The 22904-nt window shown below is 40.2% G+C and overlaps 1 protein-coding gene across 1 annotated transcript; it reads left to right on the top strand.

Moving 5' to 3' along the window:
- Positions 1-1720: 1720 nt before the first annotated feature.
- pxdc1b (PX domain containing 1b) lies at positions 1721-20955 on the top strand. Its single transcript, XM_050056903.1, has 5 exons — positions 1721-2392; positions 14787-14878; positions 15038-15155; positions 15246-15357; positions 17319-20955. Exons 1-5 carry the CDS (start codon positions 2137-2139, stop codon positions 17440-17442), a joined length of 702 nt encoding a protein of 233 aa, XP_049912860.1. The 5' UTR covers positions 1721-2136; the 3' UTR covers positions 17443-20955.
- Positions 20956-22904: the final 1949 nt, after the last annotated feature.

Raw genomic sequence — 22904 nt, 5'->3', positions numbered from 1 at the left:
CCACTGGCGGGTGTGTGTTTTTGTTTTACACGCCAAACAAATTTTTTTACCCTGCACTGGCGCTTGGCGGGTGTTAATTTTACGCCCTGCATTTAACCCACCAAAAACATCAATATTAGTTTAAGTGTACAATATATTTTTAGTATTTTCACTGTTTTACCTTGCTGTCAGGCGGTCCCTTCCAATGGGGACCTGAACTCACAGTGAAATTTATCAATGCTCTTTCCAAAGCCAGACTCCCCAAACAAAAATAATAATTTTACCTTGCAGAACATGGGAGCTGCTGGTCTACTGCTGCCTCGATTGGTTAGTTTGTTTGTGTTGTTGTGTGGCTTTGGTGTTTTAAAGAGTTAGTTTGATTTCACCAAAGTTACACAGTAACTTAACTACGGATCAAGGCCGTGGTACACCAGCAACTTCTTTGTTGCCCCCATCCACAGCAGTATATTGCCTAGCTTCTGTGGCGGTACTCCTGCCTGCTTCTCCAAACTTGGAGACAGCTACTGACTATAGTCATACAACCTCACTTCAAAAATTCCAAACCATCCCTTTAACATGATCACTGAGTACAAATCTAGCTTATAAAAAACACCTACAGGAAGTGGTTTACATTAACAGACAACCTGTCAATGAAACCATGACACAGAAAAGTACAGGGATAAAACATATAACTGGAACTTCCAGAGAAGCAGGAATGCCCCACTGAGTCAGATCTTCAGAATATTTCATATTTCACCGTCTTATATGTTTCCTCACTACAACAGCTAAATATGAAACTGTCACGTGAAGAAGACTTCTTTGGACAGTTTAAATATGTCGAATTAAAACTGTGTATTTTCCTAATTGGCTGTTGCCTTGCTTGGAGTCCTTAATGAGACTGAAACACTCACAGAAATGCAATTCTGAGCTCATAAGGAGCATGAGAGCAGACCTCTGCAGCAACCACCTGCTCAGTCCCATAAAATGTAATGTGCACATTACAGCAGGATTGACCTCAACAGTGCAATATTCAGGTTTCTGTGCAGATTTACGTGCATTTGTTTGTCTGCCCAATAATGAGTGGTTTACAGCTGGCTTTTACTCGCAATCAGCATGCTACTTCCTGTACTGTATTGTCATGAATTGCTTTTACCAGAATCGTTTGCAGACAGTACAGTAGTTAATTACAGCTGAATCGTCATTGCTTGACTTCCTGTAAAGCTCTTTTACTGGTGAAACATTAGTGCACGGCTCAATTGTGCAATGCAAGGAAGATCTGCTCCTTTTTTGGTCACTCTGACAAGAGAGAAATAATGGGCTACAGTGCATCTCTTTTACTGTGGTTAAATATTGGCTAAAATACTAAAGACACAAGTTATGTGAGGTCAGAAATGGAGAATCAAGCATACAGTTAAATGCTGCTGGGTTTGAGTTGTTTATGCCAGGATTTTTTTCCTGTGGTTATTCCCAAGCATCTCATTTTAAGATTCAGTACAGATTTAAGGAAAGACGTGGCAAATGGCATCAGATCCCAGGGTAGTAAAAGCTATTTGAGTAAGAAAAAAGAGGAAAAATAGGCTATTTCTTCTATAAATAAAGAAGATGGACAGTTTTGTCTTTGCAGGCCTTTTGCATTCTTTGCATAATAATACCCTGTTGTCAAGGAGGGAGGAAGGAAGGAGGGAGGAAGGAGAGGGAGGAAACTGTGCTGAAAGAAAGGCTTATCCAGACAGTGTGAAGTGACAGGCTCTGGATTAAGGAAACTAACGGCAGCCTGCAGGAGGGAGCAGCTCTTTCTACTTTGAGAGATCTTTGGACTTTTTTTTAGTTTTTATCTTGCTGGGGATGACAGATAAATAAACTGTTGTTGGATCGATACCAGAATCAATTTTGCGGGGGCGGTATCTATGACTCTAAAGTCTATTTTTTTCTCATGCCACGTTTGAGATCACGCCTGTGATGGGCTGAGCAAATCATCACCCTCCTCCTGCGTACTCAACAGCTGCGGCCAGACCCGAAAAGTTACCGAAGTTGTCTCCGCTTGTTTGCCGGATTGTTTTAATTTGCAGATCCCCTGTGACATCGCCTCCTTCAGCCCTCACCCAGCCTGCTGTCCGCCACCGGCCCGCCCCAGCATGCTGGACTGACGTCTGAGGAATGGCATCGGCTGTGTTTGAAGGCACGTCGCTGGTCAACATGTTTGTCCGGGACTGCTGGGTCAACGGGATCCGGAGACTCATCATCAGCCAGCGGGGGGAGGAAGAGGAGTTCTTCGAGATAAGGACAGAGTGGTCTGACAGGAACATTTTATACTTGCATCGGAGTTATTCCGATCTGGGGCGGCTGTTTAAAAGACTGCTGGAGTCCTTTCCTGAGGACAGAAGAGACCTCTCCAAGTCTCCACTGATAGAAGGTGGGTCTGATGGAAAATATGGCAGGAAGTGACGATACAACATTTAATACAGAACATCACAAGTCATATAACTGTTGCACTTTTAGGGTTAAATTCTCTGCAGGGGCGTAGCTGTAAATTATGGGGCCCTGTGCACAGGAGGTGGCTGGGGCCCCCTCAACAAATCAAGTTTATATAGCACATTTAAAAACACCAAAGTGCTGTACAAACTAAAAGACTGACAAATGTATAGCAATATAAAATGTAACAAATATCAAAACTGGTAAGAACAATTACATAGGCTACATAAAAAAGATTACAAAATATTAAAACCACTACAAACAACCAAAGGCCATTGAAAACATGTACGTTTTAAGATCTGACTTAAAAGTGTCAATGGTGGGGGAGCATTTGATTGGTAACGGAAGGCTACTCCGAAGTTTTGGAGCAGCTGCCGCTAAGGCACGATCTATCTTACCCCTCAGCATCGATCATGTGACAGTTAAAAGACATTGTTCGGAGGATCTAAGAGGTCGGGAGTTGTAGTAAGGGCAGAGAAGTTCAGCAATATACTTAGTTTAGTTTAGTTTAGTTTATTGTTTTTCTTGAACAACAAATAACCATAAAAATAATAAGTAACAAAATGTCATAAAAAGCACGACAAATAAACAGTCTTATCCAGAAAAAAAACAACCACAAAATAATGTGTTCGAGAGGGAACAGGAGGAAGCAAAGAGCTTATTTAGTCCTGCGCCTTCTTTACGTTATTATATGTGATACAAGTAACAAACAAAAAGAAAAATCAAAAAGATATAAAGTCCTTTATCCCTGACAAAATAATATATAATTACAACAAGAATAAATAAACAAAGTAGTAAGAAAAAAAACTGGGGTGCCAGCCCATGTATGGCTTTAAAAACAAATAAAAGAACCTCAAAATCAATCCTGTATTTGATAGGTAGCCAGTGCTAGGATGTTAGGATTGGTGTAATACTGTCTCTTTTTCTGGCACCAGTGAGCACTATCTATCTATTTATCTGCACTACTATTTTTTCTCATACTGCATCTAATGACTAAGAAACCAAAACTAGCAAATATTTGGCATTTTTGCTTGATAAAAGAATATTATTATTGTAGACTGGGTTTCTCCTGATTGACTGATAGCTCAGTACTAAAGTCCCTTCCACGTTGCCACAACATAAATGCACCTTTACACAGCAACTATCATTACAAATCATTTTTCATGCCTGACTCCAGGTTCTGCAAACCATGAATATGTTACATTGCGTCTTTTTAAACATATCATATCAACATTTTTAAAGTGATGTTGTATATGAGCTGATTTTGTCATCTGATGGGATGGTGAATGGGGCGCAGACCCCTGTTTGAGATCAATAAACCACAAAAAAGGCTGTGATTTTTCGAGTCATCGCTCTTTGCAGTGGCCTTTAGGCATGAAAAACATCTGTTTTATTATTTAGATATTTTCTGAGGGTTCTTGCCTTTATTTGTTTGGGCAGTTATAGCATGAAAGGGGGAAAGAGAGGGGGGAGGACAAGCAACAAAAAGCCCATGGGTTGGAATCAAACCCACAGCCAATACAGCCTTTGTACATGGGGTGCCTGCTGCTCTACCAAGTAAGCTAGTGGGCACCCCAGTGTCTGTGTTTTTATGGAGACATTGCTGGGATAGTGGCACTGAGAGTGGTTGTGTTGTTGCAGAGACATTATGGATGGATTATGTCCCCCAAACCTTGTATTTTAAGCCAAAACATTATCTTTACCCAACCATAACCAAGTGTTTTTTTGTGCCTAAACATAACCACACATTAACCACAGCATTGTAAGGTAAAGTTTCAGTGTATCTGCTGAATAATAATGTGGAAATGTGACATGTCCGTAGTTTGCAGAAACCTACAACGCAACATTTTCTCTGGTGAATGGGTTGCAAGTTTTGGGCTTGTTGGACAGTTTAGGTTTTGCATCTTTGGCATTAAAAGACCAGGAAAATTTCCCCTAACACTGGATTATTACTGGAGAGGAAAACTGCTTCTGCCTGCACAGGAAAACCACTGCGAAATAATATTCTTGTTTACATTTTGGCTCAGGGACTGTAGTACAACAACTGCTGTTTTGTGCTTTTGCAAAAGTTTTTTTTCTCCCCATTTTTGTGGTTTAAAGTCAGACCCCATACTTAACCAGCTGTGTGACGTATAACTATTAAACTGAGAACCATAAGGGTATCTTATTTCCAGGCACCTAAACTTTGGGTCCTATAGGTCGATGGTCCTATTAGACATCTTGAATACAAGGTTTAACTACTAACATTATTTGATTTACATGTTAAGGCTGCAAAATAAAAGAAAGAAAACAAAGTCAATATTTAAAAATGGTTTTTGGATAATCTGAACTAAACAAATATATTTGCGTGTTTTTGTTTGAGCAGGTTAATATTTAACAAAGTCCACTTTCAGGTGTCACATTAGCAGATCTATCACATAGCCTTGAGACCACAAGACCAACATGGTGACAGCATGTTTTTTCTCCTGGTCAATATTTCGGAGCTAAAAGGCCGTTAGATCTGTGAGGTCTGCTTCCTCCTCTTTGTGACCTATACGTTGGATTTCCCATGGGAGAATACCAAAAGTACCAATGCTGACTTCCTTGTGGAAGTTTGCTCTCTGCATCTGACGCATCATAACTCTTTAGGAGGAGGTGAGGTTACTGGGCTGTTGGAGCAGCTATTATCTGGTGCTCAGGAACAAACCCCGGTTCTGCTTTGATCAAAGACAACAGCAGATGTATTCTATCTGATGCAAGTCTGTGGTGTGGGAGTGAACCCAAACAAACACAGGGAGAGCTTTAAACTCCGCTGAGAAAAGACCAAGGCTGCGCCACACATTGTACGAACCCAGCTGCGAGGTGACAGTTCTTGGTGCTGTCCCCCCCAAAAGTTAATGAAGTGATAGATACATCCTGTGTGTATGTGGCAAAAGAAACATTTAGATTTCTTCAAGTATTTTTTAGCAATAGGGCAAAATTGGACAGAAATCTGCAAATTCTGTTGTACTCAGAGCGAATGAAACATGAATTAACCATACAGAAAAAATAACTTAATTGAAATATTGATTATCTATGATAAGGTACCATGGCTTCTTCTACAGCAACGTTTTAGGCAGAGCTTTGTAGAGGGCAGCCTTTAGGCATAAGAAGCCCAAACCTGTTGCCCTCATGGTTTGGATCTTTGACACTGTGGTGCTGTGGCACTGCCAACAGGCTTGGCAGAGCTCCCAGCTTGTTCTTGTTTCTTGGCACCCCCCTTTTGTCTCTACTCACTGAGCCTATACGAATATTTTGGAAACATCCCTTTAGTGGCGACTGGAAAGCTTCGCTTCCTGCCCCTGCACTGAAATAGCTGACGAGCTTGTTGACAGCTCGCTGCTCTGCCGCTGCCAGTGCAGTCTGCAGTGCATTTTGGGAAGAGACGTGTCTGATCTCATGACTCACTTTTCACTTCTATTTTTTACTGTCTGTCACCCCTCATGTCCTGATTATGGCTCGAAGATAAATGGAGCTGTGATATCGCCACTGAGGGAGACATCAGTGTTACTTTAGTGACTCAGGCTGCTTTGACAATTTCATGGATGGATAGAAAGCCACGGGGTTAATAACATCCCCCTAATGGCCTTTCCTTAATTCCTACCTCTGTTCAATATTTCATTTTCATCTCTTCTAACTGCAAGATTGAAAGTCGCCGTGAAAAAATGCAGCTCTGGCCTTTCTCACTCCACTTTGCTCCAGTTTCTGGCTCCCCTCATGTTTTCCTGTGTCTGTGCTGCGTCCAAGCAACAAGGAAGGCGTGCAGAGCGTTCAGACTGATGTCATGATCTGACAGAGGAGAGAGGGAGGAGTGGACTTCCCATATTTAGTCCCTGTGGTCTGTTAAAGCCCTTAACACTTACCTTACATGTGACCCCAGAGTGAACGGAGACAGGAAGTGATGGCTCACATTCCTTGTGAGACAGATTTCACGAGGAATTTAGACATGCGTTGTGTCCGAAATCACTCCCTCTTACACTCATCTGCTACCACCTACATGAGAAATACTTTACAGTTTACTCTTTGACACTTATGAATCATCATTTCAGTTGATTATCATAGAGCTGAGCATTTTTTTTGTAGTGTAGTGTAGTTGTTGAGAGAATCATGGAATACATTTATAGTACGTACTTAAAGGGTGTTATAACGATTTAATGGTCACTTAACATTCTTGGCTCTGATTTGCTGACAGGCGTCTAAATTAGTGCCGGTATTAAAGGAATAATTTGATATTTTGATAAATTCACTTTTTGTGCTTTCTTGCTGAAAGTTAAATGAAAAAACTGAAACCACTTTTACATCACGCTGTTAAATATGAAGCTACTGCCAGCAGCTGGTTAGCTTAGCTTAGCATAAAGACTGGAAACAGGGGGAAACAGCTAGCCTGGCTCTGCCTGGAAGTAACAAAATACATTTACCAGCATCTCTAAAGCTCACCAGTGTACTTGTTATCCTTAACACTCCAGAAGCTTACTGTGCCTGGCCAAGAAATAGTCTGTCAAATAAACTGTAAAACTGCAACGTGGCATTTTTACAGTTTTAGTACGGTTTTATGCTAAGGTCAGCTAACTGACTGCTGGCTGTAGCCTTACAGTGAACTAAGGGCCCTGATACACCAAGCTGACGGTCAGCAGTTGGTTTTTCGTCCAATTCATCATGTTGAATCAGCATGGGAGATAGCTGAGCCTGTCATTTAGTGAAAACACTCTGATCGGAAATTTAGATCAGCATATGACAAGAGGAACAGAAGTGAGGAAAGCAAACAAATGACTAAGGTCAAGAGGGCATATGATCAAAACAAACTTGTTATATTAGGTAAGATTTTTTTTTTTTTTTTTTTATCCGTAGAGCTCTTTAGCAGAAATGGTCTGTAATTGTTTGTGCTCTTGTTCACTAGAGCATGGTAAATATCCTTTGCTCTTTAATCACTGGTTAATGTTGTTAATGTGCAAAGTGGCTAACTAGCATCTTGAATCCATCCTGTTGGCAAATTCGTATTTGAAGACGTATCACCTCTTATCCAAAAGACTTCTTCAGTTCTGAAGCCAACAAGATAGTCAAACCTGCCTATCTAGAGGAAATAAAAGTCATAACAAGGTTTCCGTGGGTGAATCTGCGGAGGGATGATTCAGTTCTGAAGAAGCTTCTCGGGTGAGAGGTGAAATGTCTTCAAGAAACTCAAGTCCAGTTGCCTACGATCTAGCACCTAGGATTACCATGACCTGGATGACTGAGATATTCATTAACATTAGCCTGACATTCTTACCCTAACCCTAACCAACCCAACCAATGGAGACAATGAGTACTAGCCACTAAGAGGGAGAGTATGGCAGGTCGTTTCTTCGCTATCCTAGAAAATGCACATTTGCGTCCTGTCAGTCTTCTGGTTTCCCCTTTTTAGTTATGAATACATCCTACCTCCACCTGCTGGTATGGAGAGTTATTTCCTCTCACGCAGGTGCAGAACGTACATGCTAGTTGGCCGATGGCTGTCGTCTTTGTGGTGTGTTCAAGTGCAACTCTTTGGTTGAGATACAAGCCAAGTGAGGTGACGCAACAGTCGGCCTTTGTTGCCACTAGTTCTTTGATGTTGGTTTGGTGTGTCTGAGCCTTAATGGACAAATATGAGAGTGGTATCAATCTTCTCCTGTAACTCTCGGTCAGAAAGTGAATACAGTATATTTCCAAATAGTCGCCTAGTGGCAAATAGCCACCGGGCACCTAATAACCGCTGGGGGTTTGACCCTATTTTGCGTATTAAACGCCGGTCCGATTAATCGCCCAGGCGATTATTTCCTCATTCATTGCCTCATGGCTGTCCCTCCTTCGGTGGTGAAGTGGTGCACATGACTCGTGCTACGGACGGACGGACGGACGGACAGAAAGCCACGTATCTAAAACAGGTAATACATCTGGCTACATCTTTCCCACATCAAATATCCGTGATCGCCTTGACCCGCGTGCGTAAAAGCGCACACAATTCCGTGTCCTCTCACTGCAGATGCTGTGATTTGATGGCCCGGTACTCATTGCAACCCACTCTTATAAGACCCAATAATAATAACAATAATAATAATAATAATAAGTTACTGTGGACCTATATGCTATGCCTTTTAATAAAATTACCAGAAGAGTTCGCTGATAAGCAGGTAATGTCAGCCTGAATTACTCACGTGCATCCCCGGTGAAAATCGCTGACATGCATGGGGAATACAGCTTCTACAGGCTCGCCATAGCTTACTGTCAGGACTCAGGGACCAGAATTCGGGATGGTGGACCGTCGGAATGGCGATATTTCAGTGTGGTGGCCTGTAACCGTTGGTTAAATGGCCCATTCGGTTGGTATTCGGATAACTGGTATAATGCAATAGCACCACCCAGTGGTGAAATCCGTGTACACGTGTAAACGAAAAAAATGACCCACTCTAAATGTTTAGAGATTTTTGTACACGAACTCACCCCTACATTATACAGTATTTTTGCACTAAAAAACATACTGGACAGGAACTGTAACCAAATAATGGCCTGGTGCAGGTCGGTGCAAAAAAAAAAAAAGCCTTGAGCAAATAGCCGCCTGGTTCTTTTAAACGCCTGGGGTCAAAATCGATTTTGTGAAATAAACGCCTGGGCTACTATTTGGAAAAATACGGTATTCGTATTTCCAAAAATATCAAACTATTCCTTAAAATTCAAGGTAAGACCAGTGACAGTGAGACTCAGTTTAAGCGCTTAGTGTTGTTTGTGTAACCAATAAAAAATAAATAATCAAGCAACTGCTTAGTGAGAATGATGCAAACTTAACTTTAAACATGTAATGTTTGTTGTCAAAGTGAACAACTATAATTTGATTACTTTTGACAGTTTTGGGATGTGACAATGCTAATATTGCATTTAATTTACTGTTAGAACAGAGAAACTTAAAATAAAATGTCATTAAGAAGTGATTTTAGACACACAGCCACAGACTAGACTGGTGCTTGTATAGACGGGACACAAGAAATGTATAACACAGCCTGACCTTCTCATGGATACTTACTGATGTTTGTTGACTGAGGCGTCCAAAAATAACATGTTGACAAAACTGTGGAGCATTAGTGGTTAGATGATGTGTTGACATGTGCTTATCAGATCAACGCAGATGGTAGAACTAGCTGGTGCTTACAACATCTGATGACTGTTTAGATACTGTGTTTGAGGATGACTCCGGCTCAGTCAAGTTCCTGTTGTGCGTCTACGTCTACTCTGTTATTTCAGCTAATAGATGAAGTCTCTTGTCAACACACCATGCTGTCACAGAACCAACAGACGGATTACTTGAGTGTGCAATTACAGAAATAATGAGGCGGGCGCAAACAATAAAATTTCATATGCTGTACATTATTGTCGTTACATTTTACAAACTTGTTGCACTAAGCAGATAAACGCTGCCACTTAAGCTGGTCTTCCAAAGGAGATAATCAAGAATTAAAGCCTTAAAGAATCAACCAAATGGGACTGAATGAATAATCTCAGAAAGAAGAGCCAGGAAGCCCACACAGGAAATAGACTGTCACAGGAAATTGGAGGAAATAAACTTCGGGACCCTGGTAGGAAAAAACATTTTGTGTCAATGTCTTTTAAAGAAGACAACCTGTAATTGTCATAAACATGGCAAATCTGAGATCAAATATACACCGATTAATATTTAAAAGTTCTTGAGTAGATGAAACTCAGTGTGCTGTTTTTATTTCTTCCCTGCGCCTGTGTGGATTTTTGCTGATTTTTGGCTGCCACAGTGGGAGGAGAGGTGCAGTAGGAGGGGCGTCACTGTCAAACTAGTGGTGCACTGCAATTTTGGTGTCAGGATTGATTGCATTTTGTGACGCCCTCCTGCAAGTCAGCAGGGCACACCCGAGTTTTGTGCCTTTTCTTACACTCTAATTGATCGCTGCGACCCACATTAACCTCTCCAAAATCACACAGACCTCTTTTATTCCTTGTTTTGTCTTTATTATGCATTCCTCAACACGTAGGCGTGTCTAATTGCACAGAATTAGACATAGTTGTGTTCTGATTATGGCAGTGATGCTAGGAACGCACAGTAAACATCAATACCTGTCATCCACAACAGCTTGCTCATATGTAAGTCTTTCAGCTGATTAATATCCTTCATACCCTTCTAATGGCTGCAGGTATGTGTTGAATCTGCTGACTCTAATTGGAGAGGCGTGCATCATCCAACTGCGGCTGCACACACCAGATCCGCTGTGGTTAGTGCGATTAATTCTTACGCAACAAACACCAAGCTGTTGCAGAAATAACCACACATACTTCTCTTTTGCACATCAAACAGGCCGGTTATATCTCACACAGCCTGCTGGTTTATGCAGCAAAAATAATCCCATTACCCCGTATATAATTTAATTTGAATGCATCACAGTGGTATTTATAAATTCAAATGTGGCTGTTGTCTGAATTTCCTTTCAAAATAAAGTCCTCCTCACACAAAACATAGTGACCTCTGAACTTAAAATATGTCCAGAAATTAAATAAATAAAAAAGAGACATCATCTGTTTACGGCAGGATATTTGGGCTACTAAATATTCTGTGTGTTCCAAGTTTCCCCTCAGGACAGGTTCCTCTAGACTTTCCACTCAATGACCAAAGTATCAGTTTGTTATGGCGGAGATAACAGCTTTTTAAAGAGGATCGGAGGACTTGTGATGATTTTTACCAGTCCCTAACACACCCTCTGATAACAAATGACAATACATTCTTCCTAATCCCACCCTGTTTCCATGTGCACCCTGTGTGCGCTGTGTGCTGGCACCTCATAGATAATGTGCACTTGACTCATAGCATTAGCATGGACATGGCAGGACATAAACTTTCTGAATCTGTTTACAAAAACAGCAGCTAAAAAGACTGGGTGTGGTTTAAACTCTCTGTGGTGAAGTTATCATCCAGGCTTTGTTTCCGGTTGAGATGTTAACTGCTGGTAATTCTACAAATCATCCATTTCACAAAATGGCATGCACTGTAACAAGAAGATTGGAGTTTTCTTGTTTATTTCCTGACTACAGCTACATGAAAACAGTCGAGTCTTAACTGGCAGTCTGTACAGTCGCCTTCATTTAACAACACATAATATCCTACAGTTTCTCCCATTGTTGAATAGATGGGTGGACCCCACTATGACGCATTCACTATTTGCTGAAATTGTCATTATATACACGCAGTATTTGAGACAAACAATATGACAAACATCAGCTCTGCCCCCTTTTAGTGCTTCTAATGGCATTTGCAACAATCCACCATGTGTGCACAAAAACAACCAATGAGTTTTGTGACCTGGCTGCCATGACTGGAGCAAATTGTCTCGTTTTACAGCTAAACAGTACACTAAAATATGTTTATGAAAACATTTGAGGTGAGAAATAGGCAATGTAGTAACAGAATCGTGATTCATATTTGATCAGTGCTGCCTAATTTGAGAGTTTCCGCAGTTTATGAGCAGTGATTGGCATGATTACCAGCTGTGTTAGAGACTTCTCTGCTCTGATTGGTTGTTTTCCAACAGAGTGCGGTAGTTTTCAGCACATGCCATTAGTAGCAGTACTAGTTGTGGCCATACACTGTATAAAAAAGATGGATTACGTGACAGCTCCCCAAAATGTAGCCAAAACATCTTGATCGGTCCCTGGTGTCTGGCTGTCTTGGTCATAAAGGTCAAATAGGTGTTTCCCAAATATGCTTTATGTCATTTTAGACAGCTGTGTATTCCAATGGATGTGCTCTTGATCAAGGGCGCTGCTCGCGATTAGTTGGATAGTGGGAACTCAATACCTTGGAGAACGCTACTGCGCAGACTTTGGCTCCAAATAATGTCACCAGCACAAAACGGCGGCAGCTGTATCTGAGATATTTTGGCTTCATTTTTGTACAGTGGGAGGAAGTGATGACGTGTTGTCCATCTTTATTTACAGTCATATAAGAAGGAGGAGGAACATGATTTTTCTCACGTACTATCTGTCTCATGTGATACTGTGTGGATGTAGTGACAGTTTCAGCAAATATGAAGTTGTTTTGATAAAAGTCAACAACTGTAGCTTTAACTATGTTTACAATATTAAATATCGGCTCTAAACTCTCAAAGGAGCTTAAACTGCCTAAAGACTCAACTCACAGCTGGTTGGTTATGAGAAAACAACACAATATATCAGTATACGCCTGAAACATATATGATTTGTCACATGTACAGAAAAAAAAACTGGCAAACAGGTCTTAAAGGGACTTTAAACAACAGAACATGATCCTGAGGCAGTGTGAGCTTCAGACTGGGTGGGAGTCTCACTTGGTTCCTAGTGATGATTTAACTGCCCAATCACTCTTCACATCCCCCTGGGTATGATGTCATCACGGCTGGCCATTATAAATAGATGAGACTGTGACTGTGCACAGTGTTGCTGTAGGCTCTCTCTTACTCAGTGCTTCCATGTAACAGTCACCGCTGTGTGACTACATCTTGTCTGTAGCACTTACATCAGACAGAGAGTCATCAGTGTGGCTGCAGTCTTCATCGTTATTCCCCTCACCACATCCCTTTGTCAGCATGGCCGTAAATGATGCTCTGCTGACTGCTCGTTCGCATGGGCGGCAGCCTTGTGCTGCTGAAAGTGCTGATGGTACACTCCCACTGCTTCTTAAATTGCATTCCTAGTGTTATGCAGGATTATCGTGTTATTGTGTTGCTTTTCTCTCGACCACTGTTATTACTTTGCTCTGCTATTACTGCTATCGTACAAAACTTTGCAATTAGAGTGGGAGTTTTACAGTGTCGCACTGTGTTCTTGTTCTAAAGACAATAACAGCAGTCTATTTTTTCCTTCCTCCTATTCTGGGTAAATATCAGGGGGTATTGTTAATAAAAAGGTTAATGTTTTAAACAGACTACTGCCTTTTCACTTGCATTTGTGGCAACCCTTTTCAAGATGAGGGATAAATTCAGACCTGTCTGGCTTTTTGTATGGACAAATAACAGCCTGATGGTAGTAAAGGTCAAAGCAGCTGCCCTTTTTTTTATCGCACAGGCACAGAAATAGTTGCACTTCACATTTTGATAGTGGGGTTTCTTTGTACATAAGACTCTTTAGGTCAGACTTGATTGTTATAAATATTTTATGATATTTTTATGCCATTCTGTAGACTGTAGTGATTTATACTTTTGGACTGGATTGTGTTGATGATGGTTTTAGGGGTTGGAAAAAAAAGCAGACACTGACACTGTAACAACAAATTCTGAAGGTTAGAGGCTTCACACAAAAACAGGATTAATTGCAAAGCTATTATACTGAATTACATTAGATTGTGCAATTACATAAAATAAACTTTTAAAGGGTACCTTTGGTATTTTTCAACCCGCACCCTATGTGTGTTTTGTGTCCAGTATTGAGAGAGACAGAGAGATAAAACAGGCTGCACTGAAACCACCACGGGTATTTGTGCACCATCAATTTACATCCACCAAAAGAGCTTGTTTTTGCCACTGACAGCTCACATTGTTATTCCAAGTGTCAGACAACATTAGGGAAAGGATCCCCACAGAGACAGACCTCTCTGTGAAAGAGTAAGATCCTTTTTGTTTGACTAGAAACAGCCCTGAAATCACCATCGCCAAACCCACCAGGCTCCTTTTGAATAAGCAGTGATTTTGTCATCGTAAAACACATTTCATTCAAAAGGCGACAGAAACAAAATGAACTTCACAAAAGTGGTCTTGGTTCATCTTTTGACTGTTCCAACAATCACCAACTCTGGTTTGGTTGAAATAAACCCTTAATTCACCCAGTTAGATGTAAAAAATATATTGGCTATATACATGCTTAAATTACTGTTTATTTAAATGGAGTCTGTTCTGAGTGGGGGTCACAACTTTGGGGCTGTTTCTGATCAAACAAAAAGGATCTTACTCTTTAACGAAAAGATCCATCTCTGTAGAGATCCTTTCCATAAGTTGTCAGACACTTAGAATAACAATCTGAACCTCTCAGTGGCAATAACAAGCACTTTACATGGACATACATTGACAATGCACAATTGCTCCAAGTGGTTACATTTCAGCCTGATTTGCAACCACCAGTGAAGCCCTCCTGCTCAGCACTGGAACAATTTCAAAAATGTTTGTCTTTATTCATCACTTAGACACAAAAACATGGGAAAATAGGGTCCAAGTTAAAAAATACCTAAGGTACCCTTTAATTTTGTGTATTTTGGAATTTCTTTTTGAATCCTCACACAAGAGCTGATGATTTCAAATGTTCATATTTGTTTATTTCAGGGCTGGTGAAAATCAAAGAGGCAAACGACATTGAGGAGAAACTGAACGAGGTGGAAAGACTACTGAAGAATGCCATCAACATGCCGTGCAAGGTTGGTCGCTCAATCATAAACCTAGATAATATTGTTACTTTATTAGCACGTTTACTGTGCGTGAGAAGATTTTCATAATACCTCTTGTTTGAGGGTAAAAGGTAGATGTTTTGAACTTTACAACTATGTAGACTGGACTGATAAAACCTGACTCCACAGTATTCCAGGTCAGAGGTGATGTTGACTTTCTTTGAGAGATCGCCACTGGATCAGGTGCTGAGGAATGACAAAGTCCACAGAATCCAGCCGTGCTTTCAAAGTCCAATAAAGATATCAGGTATTGATCTGTAATTATTTTGTAATACAAAGATGAAGTCACTGTTGACTCATGTCATGATGACTAAACAGGTGCTCTGTGCCTTTTTAGAAATCATGCGGTCCAATGGATTCTGTCTGGCCAATACAGAAACCATCGTATTTGATCACAGTCTCCCTGAAGAAAAAGAGAGACCCTCATCCACTGACTCTGTGGAGCATACGTGAGTATTAAGACCACTCCTCAGTATTTTTGCCTGTGTCTTGCCCCAGTCTTTGTCATATCTGCTTTTTTATAGACACTTTCTAAGACTGTAAGCAATAATTTAAAAAAAATCTTGTCATGAGCCTGATTAAAACCTGCAGTGCAACAAAATTACCTGCATGTTTTCCCACACATATTAGGGTTTCTATTTTTGCTCTGAGTGCACAGTGTACAAGTGTTTTGATGACTGTAGGAGTCCTTGAATGTGACCCAACCCTAAGACCCTCCACCCGCACAGGAAGTGTGTCTGTGCACCTCTTCCTTCCCTGGGTGTGTGGAGGAAGCAAAAGAGGAACACGTTCCTCTTGGTGCTTCACACAAAATATGACTTTACATAACTCTTTAATAGCTGATATTTTTATGTGTGCAGTGATCATGTCTGTCTTGGTTAATTTGATCACTAAAAGCGGATGATTGTTATAACAGATTTTTTTCTTTTTGGTTATTTCTCATGCAGATTACCATGTTATTGACATTTGTATATTGAACACATGAATATAATGTAAGGCTGGTATCCCAGACTTGTGCCTTGTGTTTAATTAGAGCTAAGTCTGGTCCAACATACTGCTAGCCTCTAGAAATTAGCAAATACACTATAATTGTGTGCATCAAGTGCATAGGACACTCAGAAAGCTTTGTTCAATGAAAATAATTGCTGACACTATTTGTACTCTGTGTTCTAGAGAGGCTGTTGGTACTTACTTTCATACATTTTGGGAATGTGCTCCAGTGGATAGATTCTGAGAAATGGTTGCCTCTAACCTCTCTGATATATTAGAGATAATTGTGCGTCACTCACCTGTTACACTGCTGTAACTGATCTGTCTAAGCTGGATATGACTGATCAAAAAGAAAGCATTATTAGCCGGGCTTACAGCAGCAAACACATGGCTTGCTACATGCTTGAAGCCACCCCATTAAGTCTCTTTTCAAGTCTAAGTTCCAACGTACATAGGTATTGTGTACTTAGAGTTATCAACAGCCTGTGTACACGGGGCAAAGGAATCAACAATAGAGATGTCGAGCAAAGTCTCTTTGAAACTTAAAAGCCCTTTAGAATCAATATTTTGTCAGGAGTTAGTGGTCGATACATTTTCTTCCAGGATAGTGCCATGAAAAACAGCTGGGGATTTTTTCAGAGACATTGCTGAGTTTTGTGGTTTTTGTGCCTAAAGCTAACCACACGTTAACCATAGTGTGGTTGAAAAGTTACGTTTCATAATAATGTACAAATGTGACCTTTTCCGTGGTTTGCCTAACATACAATGCCAACATCTTTTCTGGCGGTTTTTCACATGGGTTTGGGGTGGTCCTTAAAATGAGACTGTCCTTTTTGTTTTGTTTTGTTTTGTTTTAGTTCCTATGTTATTACTACTATTTTTTTTCTTGTAGACGTTGATTTTGTGCAGTGTTGTGACCCATTTTGAGTTTTCCATTGCTACATGATGTACAATAAATGTCATTTAAAAAAAAAGTTGATCACCATAAAAAAGAATATGAAGTACTGAAACAAACGGCTTCTCTACTTACTTAATGTTATTGACTGTTACAAATTACAGTGCCGTACTTTCACTGCAAGGGCATTCAATGGCTGGTCATTATCAGTCAGCTTGACGATGGCAGCTTCAACCACTTTGCTAGTATGCATTTGTTTTCTGTCTCCATCAGTTACCGTAGTTTTAGATAGTTTTTCCATGTGTCAAGACCCAAAATGAACTCTGTCAGCAGACTACTTGATCACTATGAGCACATTATTTAAACAGCATTTGTACAGATTCTGTCCCAAGCTTTTGATGCATGTAAGCGGTTGATCACTATACAAGTGTTTATGGGTTGATGTCGACAATTACCACAGGGCCTTAAATCAAATGCATCACACATCCTGTCCTTGGAGTAATGTGTCTTTCTTTCTGGTGCCAGGTATGAGGATGGAACAGAGTTTCTGCCATTGGAAACAGACGTGTGTGATGAGGAAACAGAAGCGTATGTCACCAACCTTTCCTACTACCATCTGGTCCCATTTGAAACTGACATCCTGGAATGAGAGACTGATGCCTGGTTGATGGACATCTGATGCTGTCGTTGAGGAAATGGAACCTAGCTATGCAACACTGCAAATAGCTGCTCCAAGTGAATGCTGCTTATCCTTGCAAACTCTAGAGCTGCTTCTTGCCCATTTTGGAGTTGGTGCAGATGGACAGTGTGCACCAAAGTATTGGAAGAACAGCAGGACCACTTCGCCTCCAGGCAGTGTCACCAGTGTGCCTCATTCAGAGCCTTACTTGAGTGTGTCAAGAAGAAACATGACAGGATTGTGTGTATGCTGGCCACAGAGGGCTTTCAGGTGTTGTAACACAACCTGTGGAAGCAACAATGGAGCTCCTTCGGTCCTGCAGCAGATGCAAACAGCTGGAGAGGTTTCAAATACGCAGCTTGACCACTTCAAAAGGATTTATCAAAGACATCATTGTCTGTGGTGTTGAGTGTGAGTGCAACCAGCAGGGAGAGGGCCACTCATCTGCCTAAATTTGGAGGTGAATTTACAATATTGGACCTTTCACTGTCACTTAGAAACGTAGCTGAATCAACCAGCACTCTTTATTTTTCTACCTGAGTTGTTTATCTTTCGCATTTATGCTCCATAAGTTTGCCAGGAGAAATGTGAGGTTTCTGCAAAGCTTATTTTCTTCACATTTAAACCTGCTCCCTGAAGTGTTACCCACAGTGTTGCCACTCTGGTGTTGTATTCCTCTGGGAACACAGGAAACTGTCATGAAGCTTTTTGTATGATATTTGTTTATGGTGCAATTTCCACTAGCGTTTTTCTTTGTAAAATACCAGTTTGACACTCATAGGATGATTCCTGTTTTGTTGCTGTGACATGCAGATGGTTCTTTGGCATGAGAGTACTCTGAGATCCAAGTGAAACTGGACTGAACAGATACAACGTGTGAAGTTTAGCCAGCACTAAAAATAAATGAAAAGGAGTCATTGGAGCAAATTTTGTCCAAACTCTTCCTGTTTAAGCATTAAACAAAAACTTTATAGTAAATGAGAAAAACAAAGCTTTTGTGCTAATAGACTCGAACCATGCAGTATCTTATGTAAGTGTCTGTTTCACTTGGTTCTTGGTTTACTGTCAAATCAAAGAATATTAAAGAAATATGAAGTGTCATTAAAGTTTTGTTACAACTTTCCAAAGTGAGAACTTAAAGGAATACTTAACCCCTTAAATGGCCTTTTGTTTATCAACTACTCACCCCCTGTTATGTTGAATTTGTGAAGAAAATTTTATTTTTCTTGCATGCCTCCATGGTGAACAAAGAATATAAAAAGAGAGAAAATTCTTAATGAATTGAAGTCATAGGGGGCCACATTTAATAACAGCACAACTATATCAAAATATCTGTTCAAAAATTCTCTTACAACTTGTGCAGTGTAATGCAAGTCTCATTTATCCAGTATGCTCAGTATTTCTTAAACAGACAGCCCTTAACGACAGGGAACTGAACGGAACTTATCTATGCTCTCTTCAGTGCCAGACTCCATTGACATAACCAGTAATTTTACCTCGCACAACACAGGAGCTGCTGGTCTACTGCTGCCTCCGTCAGTTAGTTAGTTAGTGTTATTGTGAGACTTTGGTGTTTTAAAGGGTTAGTCAGAATTCACCAATGTCACAAAATAACAAACAAACTACAGACTTAGGCAGCAGCAGAACAGCAGCTCCTGTGTTCAGTGAGGTAAAATTACTGGTTTTGTCAATGGAGTCTGGCTTGGTACTCCAAGGGAAGTATGAATGAGACTGCATGAGTTGTGCGAGCATTTGTAAACGGATGTTTTGATACAGTTTTGCTGTTAAAAGCGGCGGACCCCTATGACTTCAATTCATCAAGAATTCTCCCCATTTTGGATTCTTCGTTCACCATGAAGGCATGTGAGAGAAACAAAGTTTTATTCATGAATTCATCCTAACACGAGGTGAGTAATTGATGAACAAATGATCAGTTGGGGGTGAAGTATTCCTTTAATGCTGCCTTTTTAGATGTTGGTGAGAATTTTTTTATATGAAGTTGTTTCTCTGTAATAAAGTAGAATGTAATATGTGTGTGTAACATAGCTTGTAACGTTGCTTATTTTATGTTTATAAAGAAATAATTAGATATATGAGAGCGGAGAATGAGTGTTGCCGTTTTGTGGAATCATCTCACTGCTGTTGTTGCCACGTGATGACGAGTGATAAAATGGGGCAAAGAAAGCTTTGTTTTATGGGTCACTTGAGGTCATATCTGACCCGTTCTGTAAGATGACGTGTGGGTTCAGTCAGACAGCTGAATGTGGGAGTCTGCAGCTCGGCCTGCGACGGGAGAACAAGTCCTCTCTTTATCTTAAGAAGACAAACGACCTTGCTGTACTAAAACTTTCTATAGAAAGAGTTGTGTGAAATAATCAAACACTTGGTTAAAATTCATGCCTTTTTTGTGTTTTATGGGCTGCTTTCACCTCTCGTAGCACCTCTTATGAATCTGTGGAACACATCGGAGCATTACATATGGCAAAAAAAGTTATGTTTGTGTAGGATTAACTGTAAGTAAATCCATCTGTATTCATTGTTTTGACAGTGTTGTCAGTGCAGAAGTCATTGTGGCCTTACAATGTGGGCTAACAGCTTGTGTCCACTTTCCTGCCCCTCCAAATACAAAAGGCATTCAGTCCTCACAAACTTGGCACATGGGGCTTCAACAGGACGGTCCTTCACATGAGTCTATTTAGTAACACAGTCATGATCACCATTCACCCCATGAGAAAGTACAGCTCTTTCTCACGGTGTGAAACTATTTCATGCTTCTTTTTGCTTTTCTCTTTTCTCCAAGAATGACGTCTTGAAATGAAGGATAGTCTTTGGACATAAAAGTTTCAGTTGGGAAAAAGTCCAAGCATACATTATGGTAATGATTAATATGACTCAATAAAAAGAAACTGTCTGATTTAAATTTTGATGCCAGGGTCAAATTCTCTCTCTTTCATGGACCTGCGTTAACGTTTATCAAATGGTGTAAGCGTTCATATTTAAAGATCAAATATCTGTTAAGATGTCCGTCTATCTTAAGACCCTTTGCAGGCCGGGTAATGCATTATAAATATTCTGCCACAGTCTATGTGATGTTATGACTGAAATGGTACTCAGCTGATCTATGAAACATATCAGTATGCCCACCATGCCAGCCAGCATTGTGAGGACTCAGAGGAGAAAGTGACAGTTAATATGAAAATAATATAACACAAAATATTTTATTTATTTTGTAACTCTTGCCACGCTCTGTGAAGCTAACCATTCTATGCCTTGTGATTTCATTTTTATGTGTGATGTGAGATCTTTCTGTGTGTAAATATGTCAAAAGGATTGAATGAAGATAATCTTAATTATAACCTTTGGAAAATGAATTTATGTGGTAACATGTTTGATAACTTTAAAGCTACTCAGACAGTATTAGATACAAATTATTATTCTCAAAGCTTCTGAAAATAAATATGTTTTCAATAAAAGAAATGTTCATGCGATGTGTGTTTGTGTGGAAATCATGATGGAAATACATGTGTTGGTACAGAGGTCAGTACTTTTGCTCAAGTGCTGCATTTGAGTGCAGTTTCAAGGTGCCTGTACTTTCCTAGAGCACTTCCATTTTATGCTTATACAGTGGCGTAAGGAATTTATGATGGGTCATAGTGCACGCGATCGTATTGTCTTGACACAAATAGAGACTTGACATTGGACAATATTAACATACATATTACCCAGCAACCATCACTCCAAATCTGACAAAAATATCAAAGTAAGAAATTACACCACATTCACACCTACAGCCAATTTAGAGTAATCAATAAACCTATCCCCAACCTGCATGTCTTTGGACTCGGGGAGGAAGCCGGAGTACCCAGAGAAAACCCACGCTGACACGGGGAGAACATGCAGACTCTGTACAGAAGGGCTCCCTCCTGGGTACGAACCAGGAACAGTCTTGCTGTGAGGCAACAGTGCTAACCACTACACCACTGTGCCGCCCCATTTTAAATTGATAATGTATTTCTATATCATTCAACATTAAACACAGGTATATTTCCAAGGTTGCAATTTGAACTACTTTAAAGGGCCCACTCTCTGCGGGCTTCTCCACCCCAGGGGCCCCAGTGCAATCGCACTGCCTGCACTGTCTATAATTACGCCCCTGATACAGTACTTTTCTACATTTCAGGTAGAAATATTGTACATCTTATTCCATGACATTTATCCGAAAGCTAGTTACTTTACAGATACATTATTTTTTACATTATTTTTTACATGCAAAACACACAAATCATTTAATAAAATACAACACGTAACAGTAAGGTAAAGAAAAAATAAAAGTAGCTCCATGTCAACAACTGTATTACTTGCTGCTTATCAGATCAAATCAAACTTTCTGTATAGCACAAGTCATAGCCTACATAAAATGCAACTGCAAGCGCTGAACATAAAAGAGTAAAAACATGAAAAGGAATGATTAAAACGAAATAAAATATATAAGTAAGTATAAGAATACTGTAATAAAACTTTACAGTAAAAGTCGCAATTTTGATGTAATAAAAGTTAAGGATGGATAAAAACACACTGATAAAAGCCTGGCTGAAAAGGTGTGTTTTAAATGTACTTTTAAAGATGCCCTCTCTCTGCCACCCTCATTACATGTGCATCAGTAATAGTAATCAAGCACTGATATAAATATTCATATATGATGATAAAACTCTATCAGCGGCCATGTGTGTAATGAGCAAGGCTGGATAACAAACAGGGCCGAACCAAACGCAGCCTCAAAACTGCATTTCAATGGGACTTGGAGAACTGATTAACTGCAGATCATTATTATGTAGTCTTTCCAAATCTCTATCTCCATGTGAAGTGTGGTGTGTGCACTGCACTGTATGTAAACTTGACTCAGGACACACACAATGCACAGAGGATGTTAGGTGTGTGGGGTGGTTGGTTAGTGGGTAAGGTAAGGTAAGGTAAGGTAAGGTAAACTTTAATATCCAGCAGTCGTGTGTCCAACAAAACAGTATCCAGTATCACACACTGTCAGGGGTAAATCATGGACATTAATGGTCACTGCTGGTTAAGATAAGCGATAGCACACGGGACAAAGCACAATATGGAACGCTTTGTGCTGCATTTAGGGAGGCAAAACCTCCGCCCTGATGGAAGCATCTACATGGAGGGGATGTTTAGAGTCTGAGACAATAGGCCGAGCTTTAGAGGTGACCCTCTCCTCCAGATACTGTAGGTTATTTAAAGTAACACCAGTGATCTTATAGCACAACTTGACCACTTTTTCCAACTTGTTCTTGTTTTTAAGGCTCAGATTACCAAACCAGTAGACAATGTTGAAAGAAAGAACGGACTCAATAAAAGCAGAGTAGAACATTTTCACGATAGTCCTATCTACATCAAAACTCTTCAGCTTCCTTAAA

This window comes from Epinephelus moara, chromosome 11 (assembly GCF_006386435.1).
Source record: "Epinephelus moara isolate mb chromosome 11, YSFRI_EMoa_1.0, whole genome shotgun sequence".
NCBI classification, from domain to species: Eukaryota; Metazoa; Chordata; class Actinopteri; order Perciformes; family Serranidae; genus Epinephelus; species Epinephelus moara.
The sequence above is the reverse complement of the archived record's forward strand: the minus strand, read 5'-3'. Positions and strand labels throughout refer to the sequence as shown.